This window comes from Calonectris borealis, chromosome 3, assembly GCF_964195595.1.
Source record: "Calonectris borealis chromosome 3, bCalBor7.hap1.2, whole genome shotgun sequence".
NCBI classification, from domain to species: Eukaryota; Metazoa; Chordata; class Aves; order Procellariiformes; family Procellariidae; genus Calonectris; species Calonectris borealis.
In genome coordinates, this window is record NC_134314.1 from 47,311,579 (window position 1) to 47,332,025 (window position 20,447).

The 20,447-nt window shown below is 34.5% G+C and overlaps 1 protein-coding gene across 5 annotated transcripts in view; it reads right to left on the minus strand.

The window, feature by feature from the left end:
* ASCC3 (activating signal cointegrator 1 complex subunit 3) overlaps positions 1-20,447 on the minus strand; it is a 285,630-nt gene that overhangs the window by 32,695 nt on the left and 232,488 nt on the right. For 4 of the 5 annotated variants that reach the window (XM_075145562.1, XM_075145559.1, XM_075145561.1 and 1 more), the window contains 3 exons: positions 18,286-18,411; positions 8,870-8,981; positions 8,449-8,583 (listed from right to left, as the gene is read on the minus strand). In XM_075145562.1, coding sequence (XP_075001663.1) covers positions 8,449-8,583; positions 8,870-8,981; positions 18,286-18,411 — 373 coding nt within the window. Of the gene's footprint in view, positions 1-8,448; positions 8,584-8,869; positions 8,982-13,871; positions 13,909-18,285; positions 18,412-20,447 lie in introns of those variants that run through there. The other variant, XM_075145563.1, reaches the window with a different exon arrangement.

Consider the following 20,447-nt stretch of genomic DNA (forward strand, 5'->3'; position numbering starts at 1 on the left):
AATCTATTATCTACACCTCATGTTGTTTACATTTGCTTGCTGCTTTAAGCAAATAATAAAACAGTTGGAATTCATCTCATTAACCTACGGAATATCGTGCATTCAATGATTTAATATGTTTAAGATAAAATTTCTTAATATTGTATGCATCAGTTGTACCTAAAAATATTTTGTAAGTAGACGTGCATACACACACTAAATAAATATAAGCGACCATAGTTAGCATGCCTTCACCTTGACAGGAGACGGATTTAAGAGACCTGTTGTGAGAGGGATGGGAAACAGGACAATGATCGACTATAAATTAAGGAAAGCTGTATTCGAGCACCATCCCAGATAAAATTACTTAGAAAAGTGCATAATTTAACAGTTTTCACATACAATTCCAGTATTTTGCTGGATGCCTGGCCCACATTCATTAAGCTGCAGAGGTGAAGAAAATCTGCAACTGTTTGTTCTCTAAAAGCAAGCTTACTACGCTATACTAAATTTACAAACACATATATTAACTTTTTCAAATACTAAGAAAAGTTTTGGCCTTTTGGTAGCAAAAATCCCTCTGCAATTTCTTCTAACATTACAGCTAGCATGAGCTACCTAAGTAATTGTGAAATAAAGCACCTTGTAAATACTAGGCAAATAATAGGAGAGACCGATTTCTTAAAAGTTCATCTGTGATAATACAGAACATCAACATTTAAAATAAAATTCAACCTTCTGAAGCTAGCCAGGTTCCATCAGGAAAAAAAAAAGAAAATGAGACGAAGAAAGAATCTAAATGTAAATAGGAAAATACAAGTGTCAGATACTTCATTAAGGACTGATCAGTAATCCTCTTATGTCCTTTTTTTTAAACTACTACGCTAAAGGAACAATATATGCTGGATACCAATCTTGTATGATGTAATTATTTCAGCCAAACCAATCCTTATCCTGAAATTTCTGTTCCAATGAGAGAACAAGCTACAAAATGCCATCTTCCTTCTTAACAGTTTTACAAGTCTGAGCAATAACTTCTTTGCTGACAGAGACAAACATTTGTGTGCCTTTAAACAGCCATCAGTAAGGCCGAGTTGGTGTCACCAAATGAACTGGATTCTGTGAAAACAAATTCATCAGCAATATAATTGTAACTGCTATAATTTATAGTACAATAGTATAATTCTATCAAAAGCAAAGGCAATAACTGGAAACCAGTGAAGAAAAAAGAACTGCAGGCTGCAGAGGGCCTAAATTTGCCTATCGCGCTTTAATTACAAATTGGGAGGCACAAAGCAGGTAGAACTTGTACTGACTTGCTAAAGGCACACCGAGCTTGTAAGACTGCCTTCTCGAGTACTGGGGCATGAGAACCCACAGCCATTTATCAAAGCAGTATTGCATAGTATAAAATGTTCAGCTTTACCTTAATAAAGATGCAGTTTAGAACTTCAGGTTTTTTTCAAGAAACACAAACATTATTTCCACAAATATATTGTATATTTGAAAACAGAGCCATATGACACGACTACTGAAAAAAAGCCATTTCATTTTCCATACTTTGCAAAGTATTGGCTGCATGTAGACAACTATGCATAGTTTGAAAACTCGCATAATGACTATGGCTACAATTCTAACTGCCAAGTGGTAAGTAAAAGAATTTTGTGTTTAAATAAATAAATAAATAAAAAATAAATAAATAAAGTGGTGCGCAGTTGAATTGCCTGCAGCTTTAAGCAGTCAGCTAAACCAAGCTTGCTATCACTGAACTTGCTTCTAGCATATATACCAAGGACAAGCATTGATTTGCCACAGATGGCAGCCAATGTTCGCATTTATAAGTACAAGACCAGGACAGTACTCCTATCTACCCTAGCAGATACAAGTGTAATAGCTTCCTGGCTCATCAATATGATTTTCATTGGTATACATGAATGTTTTGCTGCTATAACTGCATCTATAGCTCCTGTTAAAGGAATTTATTTCCTCATTTTTCTGACAGAAACAATTACTAAAGCAGCTGTTTGAAATGGGGATATAGCCTGAGGCTACTGGCTTCCACTGCCACAGCTATATACAGTTTCACAAGTTTTTCCCTTGGACTCTGCACTGCAATCAAAACAAATTAAAAAAAAAAAAAGATACTATATTATTTCCAAGATAACAGTTCTTGTCTTACGGCCTACCTCGTGGGAAATGTATGTCAGAAACCTTTAACTTCAACATTAAAATAGGTTTGATTTTAACTTCCCCGAGTATTGATTCAGTTTTTTTAAACTGGCAAGTAATGACAGAAGTTGAGTTAGAAGATCGGAGGGAAAAAAAAGGAGATCTGTCAATCGGAGATTAGAAAGTCATGTGTTTTGGAGATGGGAAGGTTTTAAATTTTCTGATTTTGAATGTAATTCATTATTATTGATGCCATAAAAATGAAAGACTTATGCCATGTTCAGTCAGCTGTCAGTGGTGGGCATTGTCATCTTGATTTAACAACTGATTGTGCTTTTCCGGAAAGGTGGGCAGCATATGATGCTTTCAAACTAAAAATCAAACAATCATTTGGAAAAAGAAAAATAAGAAATAATTGTGTCATGATGTTAGAAAAAAATTACTATATTCAAGTACTGCAGCAACATTCAAAACTGCTCCATCTACTGGGACTAGAAAAAAATCAACACAAATTTAATGTGTGAGTACGCATGTGTGTAAGCACTCTTTCTGCTAAATACAAGATATTTTGAATATACTGGATATAGATGATGAAATTTGGATGCTTTTAAAATTCACTGTAGCATTTTGTTTTATTTTCATGAAGCCAAACACATTTTTCAAATTTAAACTATCTTATTATACACGCTGTAATACTACCTAGATGAAGCACAAATCTTTTAAAATATTAAAATCCATTAATATTAATATTAAAATATAATAAAAATATTTTAAATCTTTTAAAATATTAAAACATTCTATAGGCTGTATAAAAGTTAAGTAAATGATCCTGGAAATGCCTATGTTTAGGATGAAATTTATGCATTGAACAGTCCTAGGTATGGATTTATTGTGAAGAAAAGATTTAATGGTAAGAGGTAACAGTTTTCTCCTATTATAAGGGGTCACTAAAATACGCATAATGGCTGAGGCCTGTTCCTATTTGTAGAGTGGCCACAGCAGTCATGTTCATATTGTTGAGAATGCACGATATACGTGAAATCAAATATGTAAGTTCTTTAAAGGTTAGCATGTAACATAATTGCTTTTCATCTGATATAAAGTTCTATACATAATAAAGTATTAAGGAGGTTGTAGCGAGGTGGGTGTTGGTCTCTTCTCCCAAGTAACTAGCAACAGGACGAGAGGAAATGGCCTCAAGTTGCGCCAAGGGAGGTTTAGACTGGACATAAGGAGAAATTTCTTTACTGAAAGAGTGGTCAGGCCTTGGAACAGGCTGCCCAGGGAAGTGGCTGAGTCACCATCCCTGGAAATATTTGAAAGACGTGTAGATGAGGCGCTTAGGGACATGGTTTAGTGGGCATGGTGGTGTTGGGTTGATGGTTGGACTCGATGTTCTAAGATTTTCCAACCTTAATGATTCTATGATTCTATGATTCTATTTCTATTCTTGACACTGAAATGCCATATTTAAAAAGAATAACATAATGAATACAATCTTGTTGTACTTTTATGCCTTGAAGAAAATCATAGTAGCACCTTTATTTCCTTCTAAATTAAATGTAAATTTAAACTAGAAAATGACACTTAGGAAGAGTGATCTGATTTTTTTCTGAAATGGCTATAGAACAGAAAACCGGTTTTATGTAATATCTTAAAAAAAACAAAAGCAATGTTTCTGCATGGCTTGCAGAGAAAATATTACACAAAACAGCTCACATTAGCTTGTCCTTGGACAATATGTTTGTAACTTATTAATCCCTCCTTCCCTGTCATCTAACTGGAGACCAGTTGAAAAGATGGTTTATCACTGAGTCCAAAACTTTTGTGGCCCCTTCGTGGAGACTGAACCAGCAGCTTTTAGATAGAATCCTGCTATGGAAATAAAATTATTTTAGATTGAGAGTGTAAATATTCACAAAGACTCCCTGGTTAGAATAGGATGTCCCAATAATGATGACCTGAAAATAAAGCTATAGGTTAACTGAGTTACCTAGAATCTCATAGTACAAATACCTAACACGTAATGAAAGACAGATAAGACATTAATAACTTTACTGTTTTGTTATCTATGTATCTAGGATGGAAAGCACCTGTTTCATGAACCTCCTCCTTCTACCTTCCAAATCTGCTACTCCAGCAATGCCAGATTTTCTGCTGAGTTCCAAAATACTTAGTCTAATACAAGCCAGTGTAACAAAACCATGTCAATTATCAGATAGAAATATAGGGAAGAGGTATGTGGATACCAAACTTATAAGCCCATATTTATATCACAGAAAGATGGATACTATGCCCCACTATATCACAAACACCATGTTGTTCTGTCCCTAAGCTCCCCAGTTAGAAAGAAACCCATCCCTTATAACCAGTTTACATAAAAGACAGCAGTAGGCACAAGAAAATCAACCAGTTCTCTCTTGTAGGTAGAATTCAAAAACAGAAATAAGGGACAACATGCAGATAAACAAGGGATGAAAGATGGTAATGTTCTCCCCTTCACTGTCCGGTATGAACAGATATGACAAAGTATTTGCTCTGTAAATAAGAGTATTAACCAGATAACCAGATAAGTGTAGTAAGAAATCACCAAAAATCATGAAGCTAGTGGATCTAGCCATCACAGTCCTGATCAGTCATCAAGACAGACCTCCTTTCCTCAAGGTACAACAGACCTACATTTGATTTTAAAAAGATTTGTGGTGACTGCTGCTTTAGTACAGAAAATGAGAAAAATTACCCCAACATCTCTCTCACGGTTTTTTACCTAGACCTCTGTTTTAATCTCTGCACCTAACTTTCAGAATAAAAGGAAGCAGTCTCTAGGTGCCTCAGGGAAATCCAGCTTGTCAGTAATAATTCATGAACACTTCCTCATCAATAATACTTAATGCAAGAAGCACCATAACTCAACAGTGATTAAGCTCATTTGGATTACTACTGTCTGAAGCACGGTTAGGAAAGTTTTAACGAAAGCTCTATGGAAAAGCATCAAACATTTTCTCTCAGAAAAATTACAGGTCCATTAGCACAAGTCAGTTACAAAAGTAACTGGATCTGAACTTCTCCTGCTAACTGCAAAACCAAGACAGATTAAACATCTCGAGTACAGATTTACTGAGAGGAGAAGGGAAAGCGTGAAGGGATTCTACCCCACCTATTTGTATCACTTTTTACTGTATACTTCCAACATGACTGTGGGGCTGTTCCCATGTGCCATATTCTTGTTCATGTTATGGATACTTCAACCCCTAAACCATACTGAAAAAAATTCATTCGATCTTGCAAAATGCTGGCAGATGATCAAATGAAAAGGTAAAATAAAAACAGAGAAAAGATCCTGGAGAAGACTATGAATGGTCTTGACTACTAAGTGGAAACAAACCTTGCTATCAAGGGACTTTTTTGAGAGACTCATAAGCACTAGAAACAGGATGACTCAAAACTACTTTTTCACATGAGTTGCAAAGATTCATTGATAATTCATTGGTGAGTGATCCTGAATTCTGAACACACTGAAACTCAAAATCCCTTAGTCAAACTCAGATTTAAAACCCTTAATACGATCATAAATTTCTGAATTCTTGAATGCAATCTTGCTTTTTTCCCGGTTTTGTTTTAAACAAATTTTTGCTCCTTTTCAAGTTACACATTGACAATTTGGTAAAAACTTGTATATATCCCATTTCAAACCCACATCATCAGTATTTTCTTTGTTACAATGGTACACTTCTGCCTTCCTTATATACATCAGACACCTTGTAAATGTCTAGAGGTTTGCAAGATTACGAACAATGCCAACAAAAAAAATACCCACATGTCACATCTGCAAAATCCTGCAACTGCATTTGAGAAATGTTTGGATAGTTATTCTTAAATAACACAGTCCAAAGTTCAAAACTTTAAAACTGAGTGATCAGCAGAATGATCACAATTATAATTATGTTTTGCAATGATAATAGGCCTTTTTGTACTATAGCTACAGCTTTCAGTTCCAGCATCATTAAGAGATTCTTCAAATTACTTTTTAAATATCCTTTTCCCTCAGGATTTTCACTTATACCTAATTAGACTACTTACCCCATGCCATGTAATTCCCTACTGCCAAAACTGCTAAATGCTTCAATAAGAAGGAAGAGGGCACCAGTGGAGCAAGGCAGATGTAATGTCATTGGTTAACAATAGAGGTGTGAAGCAACTGCTGTAATTATAAAACTCATTAATTCACAGTGTTTAGGGGGAAAAAAAGAATCCTTGGCAATAACTCTGTTGAAATGGCAATTCTTTTCAACACTACATCAGATTGAAAAAAAACTTTCAATTTACACCTTCAACAAGAGAGAATAGTAATTCCACTAGTAATTATGAAAATCAACTTCTGCATAAAAAGTAAGGAAAAATTGTCAGCTATAGTGGCATCCAGCATTCATACATCCTTTTCATCTTTCAAATTGACATGTGGCACATTTTGACCCCTAAACGATTTTATTTTTGGTCTCATTGCTCTTAAGACTGTAAATGGACAACTTCCAAGACTATATTTCCAGGAAAAAAATAAGAAATAATTAAAGCAAGATTAATTAATTTTAAATTTTACAACCTCTGCCCAACAGTAGGGTCCTAGGCTTCATCTACAACAGAAATATTTGCCATTTACCTTTGCGCTTCATGGATGCAAACTGTTCAAATAGATGAGGAGCCCTCACATAAGATAGTCAGATAGGTTCTGCTTCCATCATTCATCCTCCATATACTGCTCACTAGCTTAGGCAGTGTCATAAAATGTCCCCCATCTCTGCTAATGTTATTCTCAAACTTTCCCTGTCCAAATTTATCTGAAAAAAAATTCTGAAGTTTCTAGGTGGAGAAAATTTTCTCTAGAGAGAAGACGACATTTTAAAGAGACAGCAGCTGGAGTAAAGCTCTCACCTTGAATACTCAACGTTATATTATTTAATTTCTGTTCACTAGGGGGTATTTCTTCTTAAAATTTCAGTTATTTTACATACAGCATATATAGGAATTGTGGTTGATTACCATTTTGAATTCAGCCGAATACACTGAATTTCATTTCATATAATTTGCAAAGCTTTCTGACAACAGAACAACAGATATTGCAGGGTCAGTGATAGCAATTCCCCTATTTAGGCTGTCTAACACTTTCCATTATAAAAGATTACTGTGGCCTTTATTTCTGAGCTGTAACACTCCGAATGTTTGCAGCAGGTGATTTAAATTTATCAGAAAGAAAGTCTCTGTACTAGAAAAGTGGCTTTCCTAGTGTCATAAAATGCTGATCAGATTTTGTTGAGATGCAAACTGTTGAACAGCACTATTTTAATTTTTCTTCTTGTATTTCTCCTCTGAGAAATTTTGGCAGCATGTCAAAACAATAATGAATATAAAAGTAACATACATAAATACTACAAGATGGGACTCTAGATTTTGAAGTTAACAGCTGGAAATCAGAATATTAAAGAACTTGGGCCACTTGTATAAATATATATAATATAACAGAGACTGTAATCATAAGTGGGCAGAAGTAAGTTTTCCTGAACAATATTCAGGCACTTCTTGTTTTCAAATACGTGTGTACAAGTGGAGTTATACCATTCTGAAAAGAAGATTTTGTAGATATAACTGCTTAAGTACTTCAAAAGGAAAACGCAGCAAAATCTGATTCTTTTATGATGAGAATGTAATACTATCATGCTGCATTGTACACCGTGTCTCCACATTTGTACCCTAAAATCTTTTGCCTTGCACTGTACTTCTCTATTAAACAATCACTAGACTAACCATATGAGCTGGCATTATTGCAGGTTATGACCTCAGGGATCGTGAGGTGGCTGGGTGAAGGAAAAGAAGGCATTTTAGGAAACAGGTCTTCCCCATATGTCTCCCCCACTTCTTAAAGCTGCTGCATCTTCCAGATTGACCCAGTGCAAAGTGATGGCCCTGGTACAGATTTAGGATGTTGATATGCAGATACTATTCTGGCATTTTAGTATTATACCTAACGTAGAAAAAACCAAATATTAGATTTGTATAGATCCTGAACATTATAAAGGGACATAAGAAGAGAAACAGGTGTATACAGTAATTTTGATGTACTGATTAGATGACACACTTGAAACATCAAAAATTATTCAGGTATATTACTCAAAACAACAAAAAATGAAATTACAGATCAGGAAAGAAAGGCTTTTCTTAATTTCGGGGTGTTTTTTCATACACTTGTAAGTGTCTTAAAGAATCATCAGTTACATATGTTTAAGTTAAGAAAATATCAGCACTTACTGTCAGAATTAAGAGCAATTCTTCAATGTTGCTTTCAGGTTTCAACTGATCTTTGAACATCCCAATAGTTGGATGCTTCAAATAGTAATAGGAAGCAATGCGGCCGTATGTCAGAGGTTCAATGCTGCGATTATCCTGTTAGAAGAGGAATCAAATACACATGGTTCCTACATGGTTCAATATAAATGGCTCCTACAAAACTGTAAAATATTTTAAGACTACTTTATAAGAGAGAATAGCAAAAATTATTTAGCATCATAATTTAGCTGCAACCCCAATTAAGCTCAGTTTTCAACATAAGTCTTGCAAATAGCTCCACAGACAAACTCTAACATCTCAAATCAGGAGCATGTATCTTGCTGTTCCCAACTTTTAGGAGCATGTACGTTACTGAATCTTGTAAGGCACAGATTAGTCTTACCTCCCCAATTTCAATACAGTAGGAGCATTCCAAATCAAAGAGGGATTTCTCAACAAGGCTTGAGAGGTACTTATTCATAGTGTCATGGCTCACATCATCCAAGTTATAGTAACTAGATAAATTGAAAACAGATGCATTACACAAATACTTTTGATACTCTGAAGATTTTTAACAATAATGTCTTGTAAGGAAACTTACAAGGCTGCTATAATACGCACACACACTTGGAACAGCAATATCCACATTAAACAATTAAACACAGAACTATTCGCTTATATAGTCTAACAAGAAATTAATGATTCTTAAATAGTTTGTGGGAGTAACCAACATAATACAAGCATGTACCTATGGAAAGATGGTGATTTATCTGCCTATTAATAGAAAGGTTGATACAAACAGAACTGGACTGGCTATATTTTGTTAGTGGGAAAATTTTCCTGATTGCATAAGTATATTTTCCTGATTATATAAGTATGGAAGTGAACAAGCAATATTAACACAAGTAACTGTATTTTAACTTCAAGAGAAAGGAAGAAAATCCACCAAGAATAGCAACTGTTCTTAAATCCTGGAACTCTGAAAATAAAAACTAGGCATATAGTGACATCTCTTGAAAAAGTAACCTTACACCAATCCAAATGTTGGTGTTTGTTGTTATATTTCCGTGTAATTTTATTCTCAAAGTTAAAATTGCTAAAAAACCAGGAATAGGGTATTTGTTAATGTGGTTACTTCACATGTTCATATAAACTATATATAGTAACAATCATTTTTAGTTATCCCTATGAAGGAAAAATGTTTAAATGTGTGTCAAAACATATTGTTATGCCAGCATATAAAAAAGACCCAGTGACTGAAGTTTGCACTCCTAACCGTAGAACTTAAGCTGTATTATAAGATTCTTACTCACACAAACTAAAATAATTTCAGGGAGAGCTTTTACCTAGAAAACTCCAGATAAAAATGTAATAAAAACTTGTGTCCTAGATTCAACAAAGGCACCAATTCAGAAAGTAACAATTAAGTTCAATGAGCAGTAAAGAAAAACTGAGCATGCTCAGATAGTTTAAAAATTCTGAATTTAAGCAGAGCAATTAAATCATGCAATTTCGAAGTGGAATTCAAACAAACAAAAAATTTGATGATTTATTGAAATGTTAAAAAGCACAGCAAAAAATGTTGGCCCTGTGCCATTTAATTCTGTAAAATACTGTAGCACGCATAGACTACCGAGATTGCTGCAACGATGAAGATGCTCCTTTGTTCATACTAGCTGTTTTACTAAAATTTCCTACAGTTACGATGTACTCGGCATCCCCACTGGAAACAATACCACATGCTGTAACGGAGATTAGGTTCTTTCAGTGTTATTTTGTATAGGGTGAACAAAACAGTGTGCTGAGATTAATTTTAGCTGATTTTACATAGTTACATCTACACCTGAGTTAGTCTTTTTAACTCCCTTCACTGCCAATGGAGAGAAACTTGTGCTTGCAGAATGCTATTTATCTGAAGTATTTTATAGATCTGCTTTAGGATGAGGTGAAATGTAGTCACTGACCAAAAAAAAGAAGTTTAGACAATCAGTTCAGTTGTTGATGCTATATTTGGGCAGATGAATCCCATTCTGTGATTTAAGCTCTATTTTGTTTACTGTAATGCTGCTGTTTTAGCAAATTTCAGAAGATGGAATTGCGTTTTTATATATGACAAGCATCCTTCCATAACTGTTTTATTAACAGAATATGATATGCATTATTATTTTTTTAAACAGAGTTTTTAACATTTATCTTTTTGAATAGCAATAGCAAAACTGAAAAAAGCCTTCATGCTAAATAGCAGTACAGTAATTTCCAGATTTTTTCCCTTGTTATTAATCCCAAATTATGGGGTTAATTCTCTGATACTTTGAATGTTCACTTATAATTGGGTAAAGTTGGAGTAAAACACTACTACCGTAACAAAAAGATTAAAAAAATCTGTTCTGATAGCAGGAAACAGCTATATTAGACAACCACAAAGTGTATATATACAGCAGTAGAGTATTCAACTCTCTGATATTTTATATGGGTTCATGGTGAGATGATCTCACCTATTTAAAACATAGCTATTGTCCAAAACCAAAACAAAATAGAAGAAATATTTATATTGACTAAAACATATTATATGGTAGACAGCCACACATTATCAGCCTTATGCAAAGAAAACTTATTTGTAGCAAAAGTACTCTAACATTGTTTTCAATGTAACTTAATTTTCATGAGTCCCCTTTTAAATTTACTGAAGTAATATAGTAATGATAAAAAATGCTCAATATTTCCATCTGAACCTTTTATCTACCTGACATCTTATCACTGAACACATTTAGATTCTGTTTATTAGCAGAAATTACTTTGTAACATTTTGTTTACCTTCTGAAAAGAATCGAGCAAATTAACTACGTAAGATGTTTAAGGATGTGAAATGATTTTCTATTTTATGCATCTAAACCACTAATGATTCATTAGCATTTTTCTCTAAATTGAATATAACACCACTGAAATGATTCTAATTAAGGCACTTTGTTGTCACGGTATTCAGAGTTTCACCGTATCATTGCAGCACTATTATTTGCAGTACCACAACATTGATGATGAATACTGATAAAACAAAGGAAGAGATATGGGCAATACACTAAAATTATTTTTTGAGACTGAAATTTAAGACAGTAATTCAAACAGATTTTATCTTGTGCTCTGCCTAATTTGCAGTATTTCACACTTTAGTCGTAATCATGGTAGGCATTATAATGCCTTTTAGAAGATATGTGAATTTTAAATTTGCTGATTTTTGGTAATTTTTTGTCAGAGGAGTAAAAATATAGCTGCCTAGTGCAAATAAAACAATGTAAAGAAAAATCTTAAATGGTTTGTAATCTTGAGTGAAGTGGTACCAGTGCGTTTTAACTACTATCTATAATGGGGTAAATATAATTTTGAGCACACCCACAGGAGCTTCTTGGTCACTCAGAACATTTTCCCCTAATAAAAAGCAAAGCCATTCATCTAGAAAGACTATGCTAAAATCATTAGCGAAAAAGAGGTATCATGACATTAGACAGTATTTTGAATGCACAGGCATAAATGCAAGTTGAATTTGGCATGTTGGTATGCTCCAAGTATAAAAACTGCATCATATATGAGTTCCTCTATGAAGCTATATTACCTAACTATTTAATTACAGATAAAGAATAAAAACAATGCAGTTTCATGCTCACTGCATTGAATCATCTAGTCATTATTTTCCCTTTGCTATAAACAGACAGCCTACCTTTTTATCAGCACACCATTTCATTTATTTCACAGTGAAGCCCAGTTTCACAATAATTGACTTGTCAGAAACTCTAATTTATGAGGCTGGGCTCTGTAAGCCTTCTCCTATATTGGACTCAACCTGCACACAAGCAGGGTTGAATATTTACAATGCTGTTAACAGGTGCTGAGTTGTTTAATGATTCTAATAGCCAGAAGCGTACTGAGAAAGCCAGCGGGATCACAATTACAGGCTGTTTGAACACAACAATTACTCGTCCCCTGAGAGGTGTGAAAGTCAAAGGCAGTTTTATCCTAACAGCATCTAGCACATGGGCTAGACAGGCTAACTTCCATTAGTAGTCCATTGGGAAAAAGCAATAACAAACCCCTAGGTATCATAAAAATTTACAAAGTATGTAAAATTTAAACAATCAAAAACTGAAGGAACTTTTTATTGTCTTTTAAATAATATATTTTAAATCCCAAACCTTGTAGCGTTTAGCAAGAACAACAAACGCTGAAACATGAACTTATTTCTCTAATCTAAGGAAGTGTGGAATTTCATCAGCTGAGAAAGACAGAGAGACGTGCAGGAACATAAAATGTAGATGAAGTTACACAAAACATTTAGGATTTAATGTGAATGGTGGCAATCATTTCCTGTTTAGCTTATGTAAACCTGACCTGAGATCTCTCTGGGAAATTTTTCATCAGCCTTGAAATGGTCCTGCTATAACTGTCAATGCTGTGAAGTCATTTGTTACAGCAGCATGTTTTTTATGTTCAGATTATACGGTAGTAATAGTGACACACATAATGAAAATCGGTGGCAGAGCCAAAAATATTAAAAGAAAAAACTTGTTAGTCAAAAGGCCTTTTGAAACAAATGCACAAAAAAGCTGAATCTACAGCACTCACTTGATAGCAAGAAAGTGTGCTTTCTGAGATTTTACAGTCCTGAAAGCAGAATTTTGTTATGAGCAAGTATGGGGGAAGCACAGATAATAATTTTTGTAAATTACTTTACTGCAGTCATCAGTTGTCTTTACTTTCATCAGCTTGTGGCCTTCAGCAGCTGTCATCTTCAAATGGTTCCACGGAAATGGTACTGAGTATATGGCACAATTGATGGACCTTCATAGCCAGAGAGCTATGAACCAATGTACCAACTCACTTCTGTTGTTAAGGCATCACTGACTGACTCTGGAGTCCGTGACTGGCTTGCTAAAAAGCATTGCAGCATGCACAAATGCTGCAGACTGTAATCTCTACCTGTATTTTACTTGTATCGTATTTTCTTGCATCCATGTATTTGCTTATGCCAGGTATGAGAAATAGATACATTGCTATCTTTAATCGGTTTTTAGTATATTGTACATTGTGTTTATTTAAGAAGATCAAAAAAAGTCCAGTTTCTCTGACATCAGCAAGGTATTTGCCTCCACATCAGTGTTTTTAATTAAAATATTTACAAGAAAGTTTACCTCTGAAGATGCGTTCATAAGATGAGAAATCAGAGGTAATAGGGACATGTAAATTTGCTTACATATTGATTGGGCATTTCTTTTTTCTATAATGTATTCCAACAGATAATTTGTACAGGTAAATCATATCCAAGAGTAGGAAGACAACTACCTGAATTTGCTTTCTGAATGGGGAGATGCGGGGTCTTCAGCTTTGCATTCTCACCTAAGACTGCAGCAGACTGGGGAACAGGAGGCAGCTCAAATACTCAGCAGCCTGGGGCTTCCCAGTTTGAGAGAAGCAGAAAAACTTTGTTCGTGTGGATAGTTTGGTAAACGCATATCATGAACTACATTCCTGTACTTTCCACATCACTGTGACCCCAATAATTTAAAAGAACAAGCTCTTGTTATGAAATTCGTAATAATGCCTATAGCTGTTATTTATGAAGTGTATATATATGCACACAGATCTAAATGTGACTGTAAAAGAAAGAAATATCTGTTTACCAACTCAAAATACAGATATTGGTAATTACTGCAGTGTAACATACCTGCACTTTCTTAGCTTCTATTCACAGTAGCTACTGCCAAACTTTTCCATTTTATCTCTTAACCTTAGTTAAATTAACTTTCTTCAATAATCCCCCCTTCTGATATAATTCCAATCTAGCCCTAAAATTCTGAATAACTGTGATTTTGTCACTGAAATACATATCATTTTATCCTGACTGGCTGATATTAGCCGTCACCTCAATACCAGAAACTATATTGGAATAGTATATGACCGTAATTTTTATTCAGATGTTTTATTCATATGTTACTAGACATGCGCAGCTAATCATACTGAGAAAAGGAAATTTAACATAAAATATAAGTGTATGATGATAAGAGCATCAGTCTGAGATAACTTAATTATAATTTATGCTACATTATACTTTCATTCCAGAAAACTTCGTAAGACTGACATAAAGTGAAAAAAAAAACCCTGAAAAATAATTCTCAGAATGAATTAACAAAACATTTTTTTTCAGGTCTTCACAAGGAATTTACGTAGAAAACTGATTTTATAAGTGTGTACGTATACACAGACACACTCATATATATTTATAAATACATAAAAAACCACACACATTTTAACAGTGATGTGATGTGGGCTCTCAGAATATCTAAAAATTAACTTTCCAAATGAAAGCTGATTCTGCTTAACTTTACATATGTTGTAAATTTCTATTTCTCTTTTACTGCACATGTATCTGGAAAATATCATAACCTGATTTACAGAAAATGTTTCCCGTAGCTATTTCTCTTTTGTAGAAAGTTGCCGATTTTAATCTTTTATAGGGTAAAAGAATGCAATAGTCAAGGAATTTCAGCCAAGGGAAGGAGATAGACGAGCCTCTCAAAATAGCCCCTTTCGAAGAACATGGCACTTTGCTGATCTGTCTTGTATGATCTTGACTAAGTAAAGAACATATCGACTAAAGTTGCATGTGGAATGGAGAACGTGTTGTAGTACTTGACTGAAGTAGCACAGAAACTTTGACTTAACATGCAAATTCAGAAACCTCTACAATTAAGAACAATTGCTTTGGGGAAGGGAAAGTTCAGGGAAGAAACTCTGGATATTAAGACTGATAGACTTTGATAAAACAGTTTTATTTGGACCACCCCTCTCATCATCTCTTGAACAACATGCACATGACTAGTCAGTATGCCTCTGAACAAAACTAGCACTCAGCTATTCCACTCCCCCAAATCAACAGCTCAATTACTCCTTTTAACTAGACAGTTAAAACCCATTTCACAGGTTTCAAGATACAGGGGTTCATCAAACAAGAAAATTAAAATGGTTTGATGAAAAGAAGTATTGTAACATGCAAAGATTTTCAGTAACACCATTAAAAAAGCCATTATTACAAGTCTAACAAATCGTCTCAAGTGTGCCAGAAAAACTTTTGTAATGACTGCGTGTTTAGAAGAAACCTCGGTACTTAGAGCAAAAGGATACTTTGTACTCCATCTCACAACAAAGGTACATTAACATTACTTAAATAGTACAAATTGTAGGCATTCAGTAAGGCATTTTATGATACTGGACTGGAATAGAATGATCCTAGATTTGTTTATGCAGGTTTAATACACAAGTAGCTAAAACTGGCAATAAATGAGAATATAAATCTTCTGCATATTATCTAAGCCCATTATTTTGGGGATTTACAGCATCATATGCAGTGACTTTTATGCCAATGAATCCCAAGGCAATTTACCAATCATGCATACGGGAATTACTTATTCACCACTAAGGTACAATCACCTGCTGACTGGAAAATCGTTCTTGTTTCACATTGAAGAGAAAGCCAACAAAATTGCTTTGGGGCAGGACATGATAAAGAACACTGTATCAAGTGACACTGAGTAGGTATTGTGTAACTACCCAAACCAAAATTCAGCCATTGTGCTCCTACTCACGTGAAAAAAATAAACCCTAAAACCTCTGGATTATTAAGGGCCACAAATAGTTCTTGTTTGGTAATATCAATCATTTCATATGCTCATCTATGGCACAGTAAACTATATTGCAATTTATTAAAAGTTATCTCAACTATCACTGACTTCTCTTCATAAAACTCTTCAGTTTTCCTTTGATGTATCTCATTCAAACACTGACCACGCCGGAACTGCTTGCCTTGTAGGAGGTCTGAAAATACCACAGATCCAGGAACTCTACCAACTGGCTAGTTTAGGAACTTTGGATGAAACTTAATAGAATTTACTATCATGTCAATGAATGGAAATCGTGCATATCCATTGCATTTGCACTTGGTATCTAGAAGTGACCTCTTTGACACAGTCAATAATGTCCTTCATTCTTCTCCCTGCATGACTGAGTACAGAAGGAATGCTGAGTACCCCTGTGTGGATGAGACAGGGGGTAAAAAAGCAGAACTTGTGAACTGTTCCAACCTGCATGTGTAGCGTTCCAATGAAAGACTCCAATTTCATTAGAAACCTCAATATGCATTCTTATCCTGCCATTATGGACATGACTAGTCAAGATCTGTTCATCTTGTTTCTCACTACAAAGGCTCTGCATCTCACTATGAAATATAGCGGGTTTTTTCCTTTTTTTTCCCCCTAACTTTCTTGCCACAATCCTCTCAGAATAGCAGAACTTTTGCTTAAAAGTTGATATTGTGATAACTTCAGATTTAGCTTTCCATAACACTGCACATTAAAGAAACTGCTGAGAAAAAAGGACCATCAGTAAACATGCCAACCTCATACTCCAGTGGGAACCTTCTTTTATATTGCGAAGAGCTTGCCTGTTAAATCAAACAACTACATTTCTATATTCTACACTTACTTTTGGGCTATATGTTGTGTCTTAAAAATCTAACTACCACAGATACCATATGATCAAAGTTTGCCAAAGACAAATCAACAAAATCACTTTAGCACAGCAATTAAAGAGCAAAACATTTTAAAATAACATTACTTATTCTTTATACTAAAAAAGAATAGTGTCTGCAGTGGCATAGTTTTTAACATCAGTTGTAGTATGGATCATGTGTAAATTCCAGTGTCATACAACTAAGCACAGCTTTACCCACATCTAACCTAGACAAAACCAGAATTTAGCTGTTTGTCACTCTCAGGGGAGAAATACCTTCCACATAAATGTATTCATTTTGTTAGTTATGAAGTGAGAGAATTGAATATGTTTTCTTTAGTTTACAGTTCTAACACTCTGCATTTTTTTATTTCCCAAGAAGATTAGATGGAAATTCTGTTTTGTGGGAGACTGTCAGCATAGGACTAGATGCAGAATTCAAAACTAATGAAGACTAAAAAAGAATTAAAAGAAATTATTTTATCACCTTCTGGCTCCCACCAGCAGTTGCCCACAAAGAACCCAGCTGAAAATTCAGTCAAATGTTATGGACGTTAACATGATTCAGAAATACAACACTCTGGAGTACATCAAGAAATATTTAGTGCTATAAATGCCTAATTCTTTATTTGCCACATTATTTGGTGGGTGAATGATCACATGATAGGTAACATACCATTTACCCAAAACAATGTTGTGGCAAAGGCAGGCTACATTGCTGGAACAGCTCAGAATGATCTGCATACCAGCTGGAGCTAGGCAAGATGATAACAATCATTGAAAATATTGCACACATGGTTTCACCAGGATACCCTAATGAAAGTAAACTTTATCACAGAGAAACAGCTGATAGCTATTCTCTCATTTATTAGGAAAATCCAGGTCTTAATAGATTTTCTACAGAAAACTGGGCAGAACATATCAATGTGGTAGCTAAAAAAAAAGTAACACATTATAAATACAATACCTAAAGGAATGTGATAATCTGGAGTTTTATTTTAGGGATGCTGATGTAGCCCTCTCAATAAGGCTATTTTATAGTTGTCACTAAATTGTAAAGTTATCTGCCAAGAAATGCATTTATATTTAGAGAAAAAAATATTAAAAAAATGTGCACACAAGTTTTATTCCATGTGTGGGCCAGTAATGCTCCTAACATTGGAGATTGCAAAGTATTCTAGGTTCCAACAGCAGCGGGATCACCTTTGGATCAACTCTACCCTCAAATTACCTTTAGATTAACTTGCATTTGTATTTTATACTTACGTTGGGTTCATTATAAGTCGACGGAAGAAATAAGTCCAGGTGATATAATCCATTGCATCCTGCTTAGAAGTAATAGTTCCAGCAGCAATTTCAGCATTCAAGTGGTCAGCCAGCACTTCTAACAAGCTGAAGAACAGAAAACGAGGGCTTAGCTGACTTTACAATCACAAAGACAGGTAATATATTTTGTAGAGTTGTGCATTAAAAGGTTTATTACTTTTAATCTGAAAATATTATATATTTATCTTCCGGTAAAAGAGAAGAGGGGAAGAAGGGGGAATGTAATTGCAAGGTCAGTCATCTTCTTTACATGATGGTGGAATGAAGCTCAAATTATTTTTTGATTGGACCAAGAATGCACAAGTTTAAGTCATTCATGGAATGTATTCAGATGGAGCTACTCAGTGATAACTTCTGAATACTGTGTGTTGACCATATGATCATGCTGGTTTAATCCAATGGGAAGACAAACAGGAAATGAAACAGTGGCAATAGCTCAGCTAATACTTGACAAATACTTGAGGGCTATTAAAATTACATCAAAACTGCTTCCCCTAGATTTTGCCTCATCTTCATCCAATGTAAAAATAAAAAAAAAAAAAAAGCAGCTACTTTTACCCAGAAAGATCTAAACTCAGAAACACAGAAGAACAAAAGCAGTTTGAAATGATTCCTACAAAGTAAAATACTGTTTAGTGTCATTAAATGGAACAAAGACCTCCATTAGGGTATCCAATGAGATCATGCCTGGCTAGAGTTCAATCAGGGAATGGCAAATATCTTTATGGATCAACCAAATTTTTCTTGTATTATAATCCTTTTTCTTTTCCTACTATTCTTTCCCTACTGCTAAAAGTAAAGAATAATTTGGTATGAGTAGCTGTTTTACAGCTCTATACCACTGATTGCACACTTCTGAAGGTAAGAACTGCAGATGTTCTACCCAGACTGTCCAGGAGAAACTGGATAGATGATGCAATAGCTATTCCATAATAAAGAGTGCTTTCTCTTTTGTTTCTAATGTGCTATATTTCAGACCCATGATCAGTGAGAGCACAAGGCCTGTCATATGAGTTGTGTACTCAAGTCTTACAACTAAAACATAGACAAGGCTTTTAGAAAAAACTTCAATTAAAAAAATACAAAGTTTAATTTTACAAACTGGAAATACTACACAAAGCTGATAAATCTGCTCTTTGGTAGAACAGATGGGAAAGCATTCTAAAACTAAAAACCCTCCCAAAAACCCCAGTTTCTCTTTGAAGCTATGAAGACTCTTACTTCAAATACTTGATCATAAAAGAGACCAAGACAACTCTAAGTTAATTGAATCACAACCTACATAGAACTTAACAATATTGCTATTAATGTGAATCTTCATCTGAAAATGTATGAAATATTCTTTGTTTATATTTGTTTATAGTAAATATATCAAACTACAGAGTAAATATACACACATAAAATGAGCTACTAGAAACATAGAATATTTATAGTATTCCAAACAGGAACAAGGTATGATTACTACTGTTATATTGAAGATATGAGTTCTTTATTTAGAAACACCACTTACCCATGAATAGAGAGATTTCCTAGTTTATGCTAGTGCCATACAGTCTGGATATATCATCAACAATTTAATCACACTGCTCTTTTGACTTATTAGCTATCATTTTGAAGAAGTTCAACTCCTAGCCTTTTGTGCTAAATGAAATATATATGTTAAAAAAAGAAAAGTGTGGTTTCCTAAGGAAATGAAGCCCATGTCTCCACATTCTTTGTTTGCAAAAATTATATGTCTGTCTGTGCACCACAGAAATTAACCTTCAAATACACCAGCTCATTTCAACTACATTTCACAGGTGGATAGCACTCTCAAGCTCCTACAAATTTCCTGACCAGATAGAGGTCCCATTATCGCTTATGTTGAGGGATGAAATTTCCTCAGGAGAACAATACTGTGAATTCTTCACCACTGAGAAAAGCTTTCAGTAATGCTCATGCTTTATCAGATGTCTGAGAATTCCTCCATGAAACATGCATCTATAGTAGACCGATGTAACTAGTTCTGCTTCTCGTTGAACAACTAAGTATATTATAAATATTAAAACCAAGGCATGAGTCACATTAAGCTGGACAGCAAACTTTGCATCAACTAAGTTCAG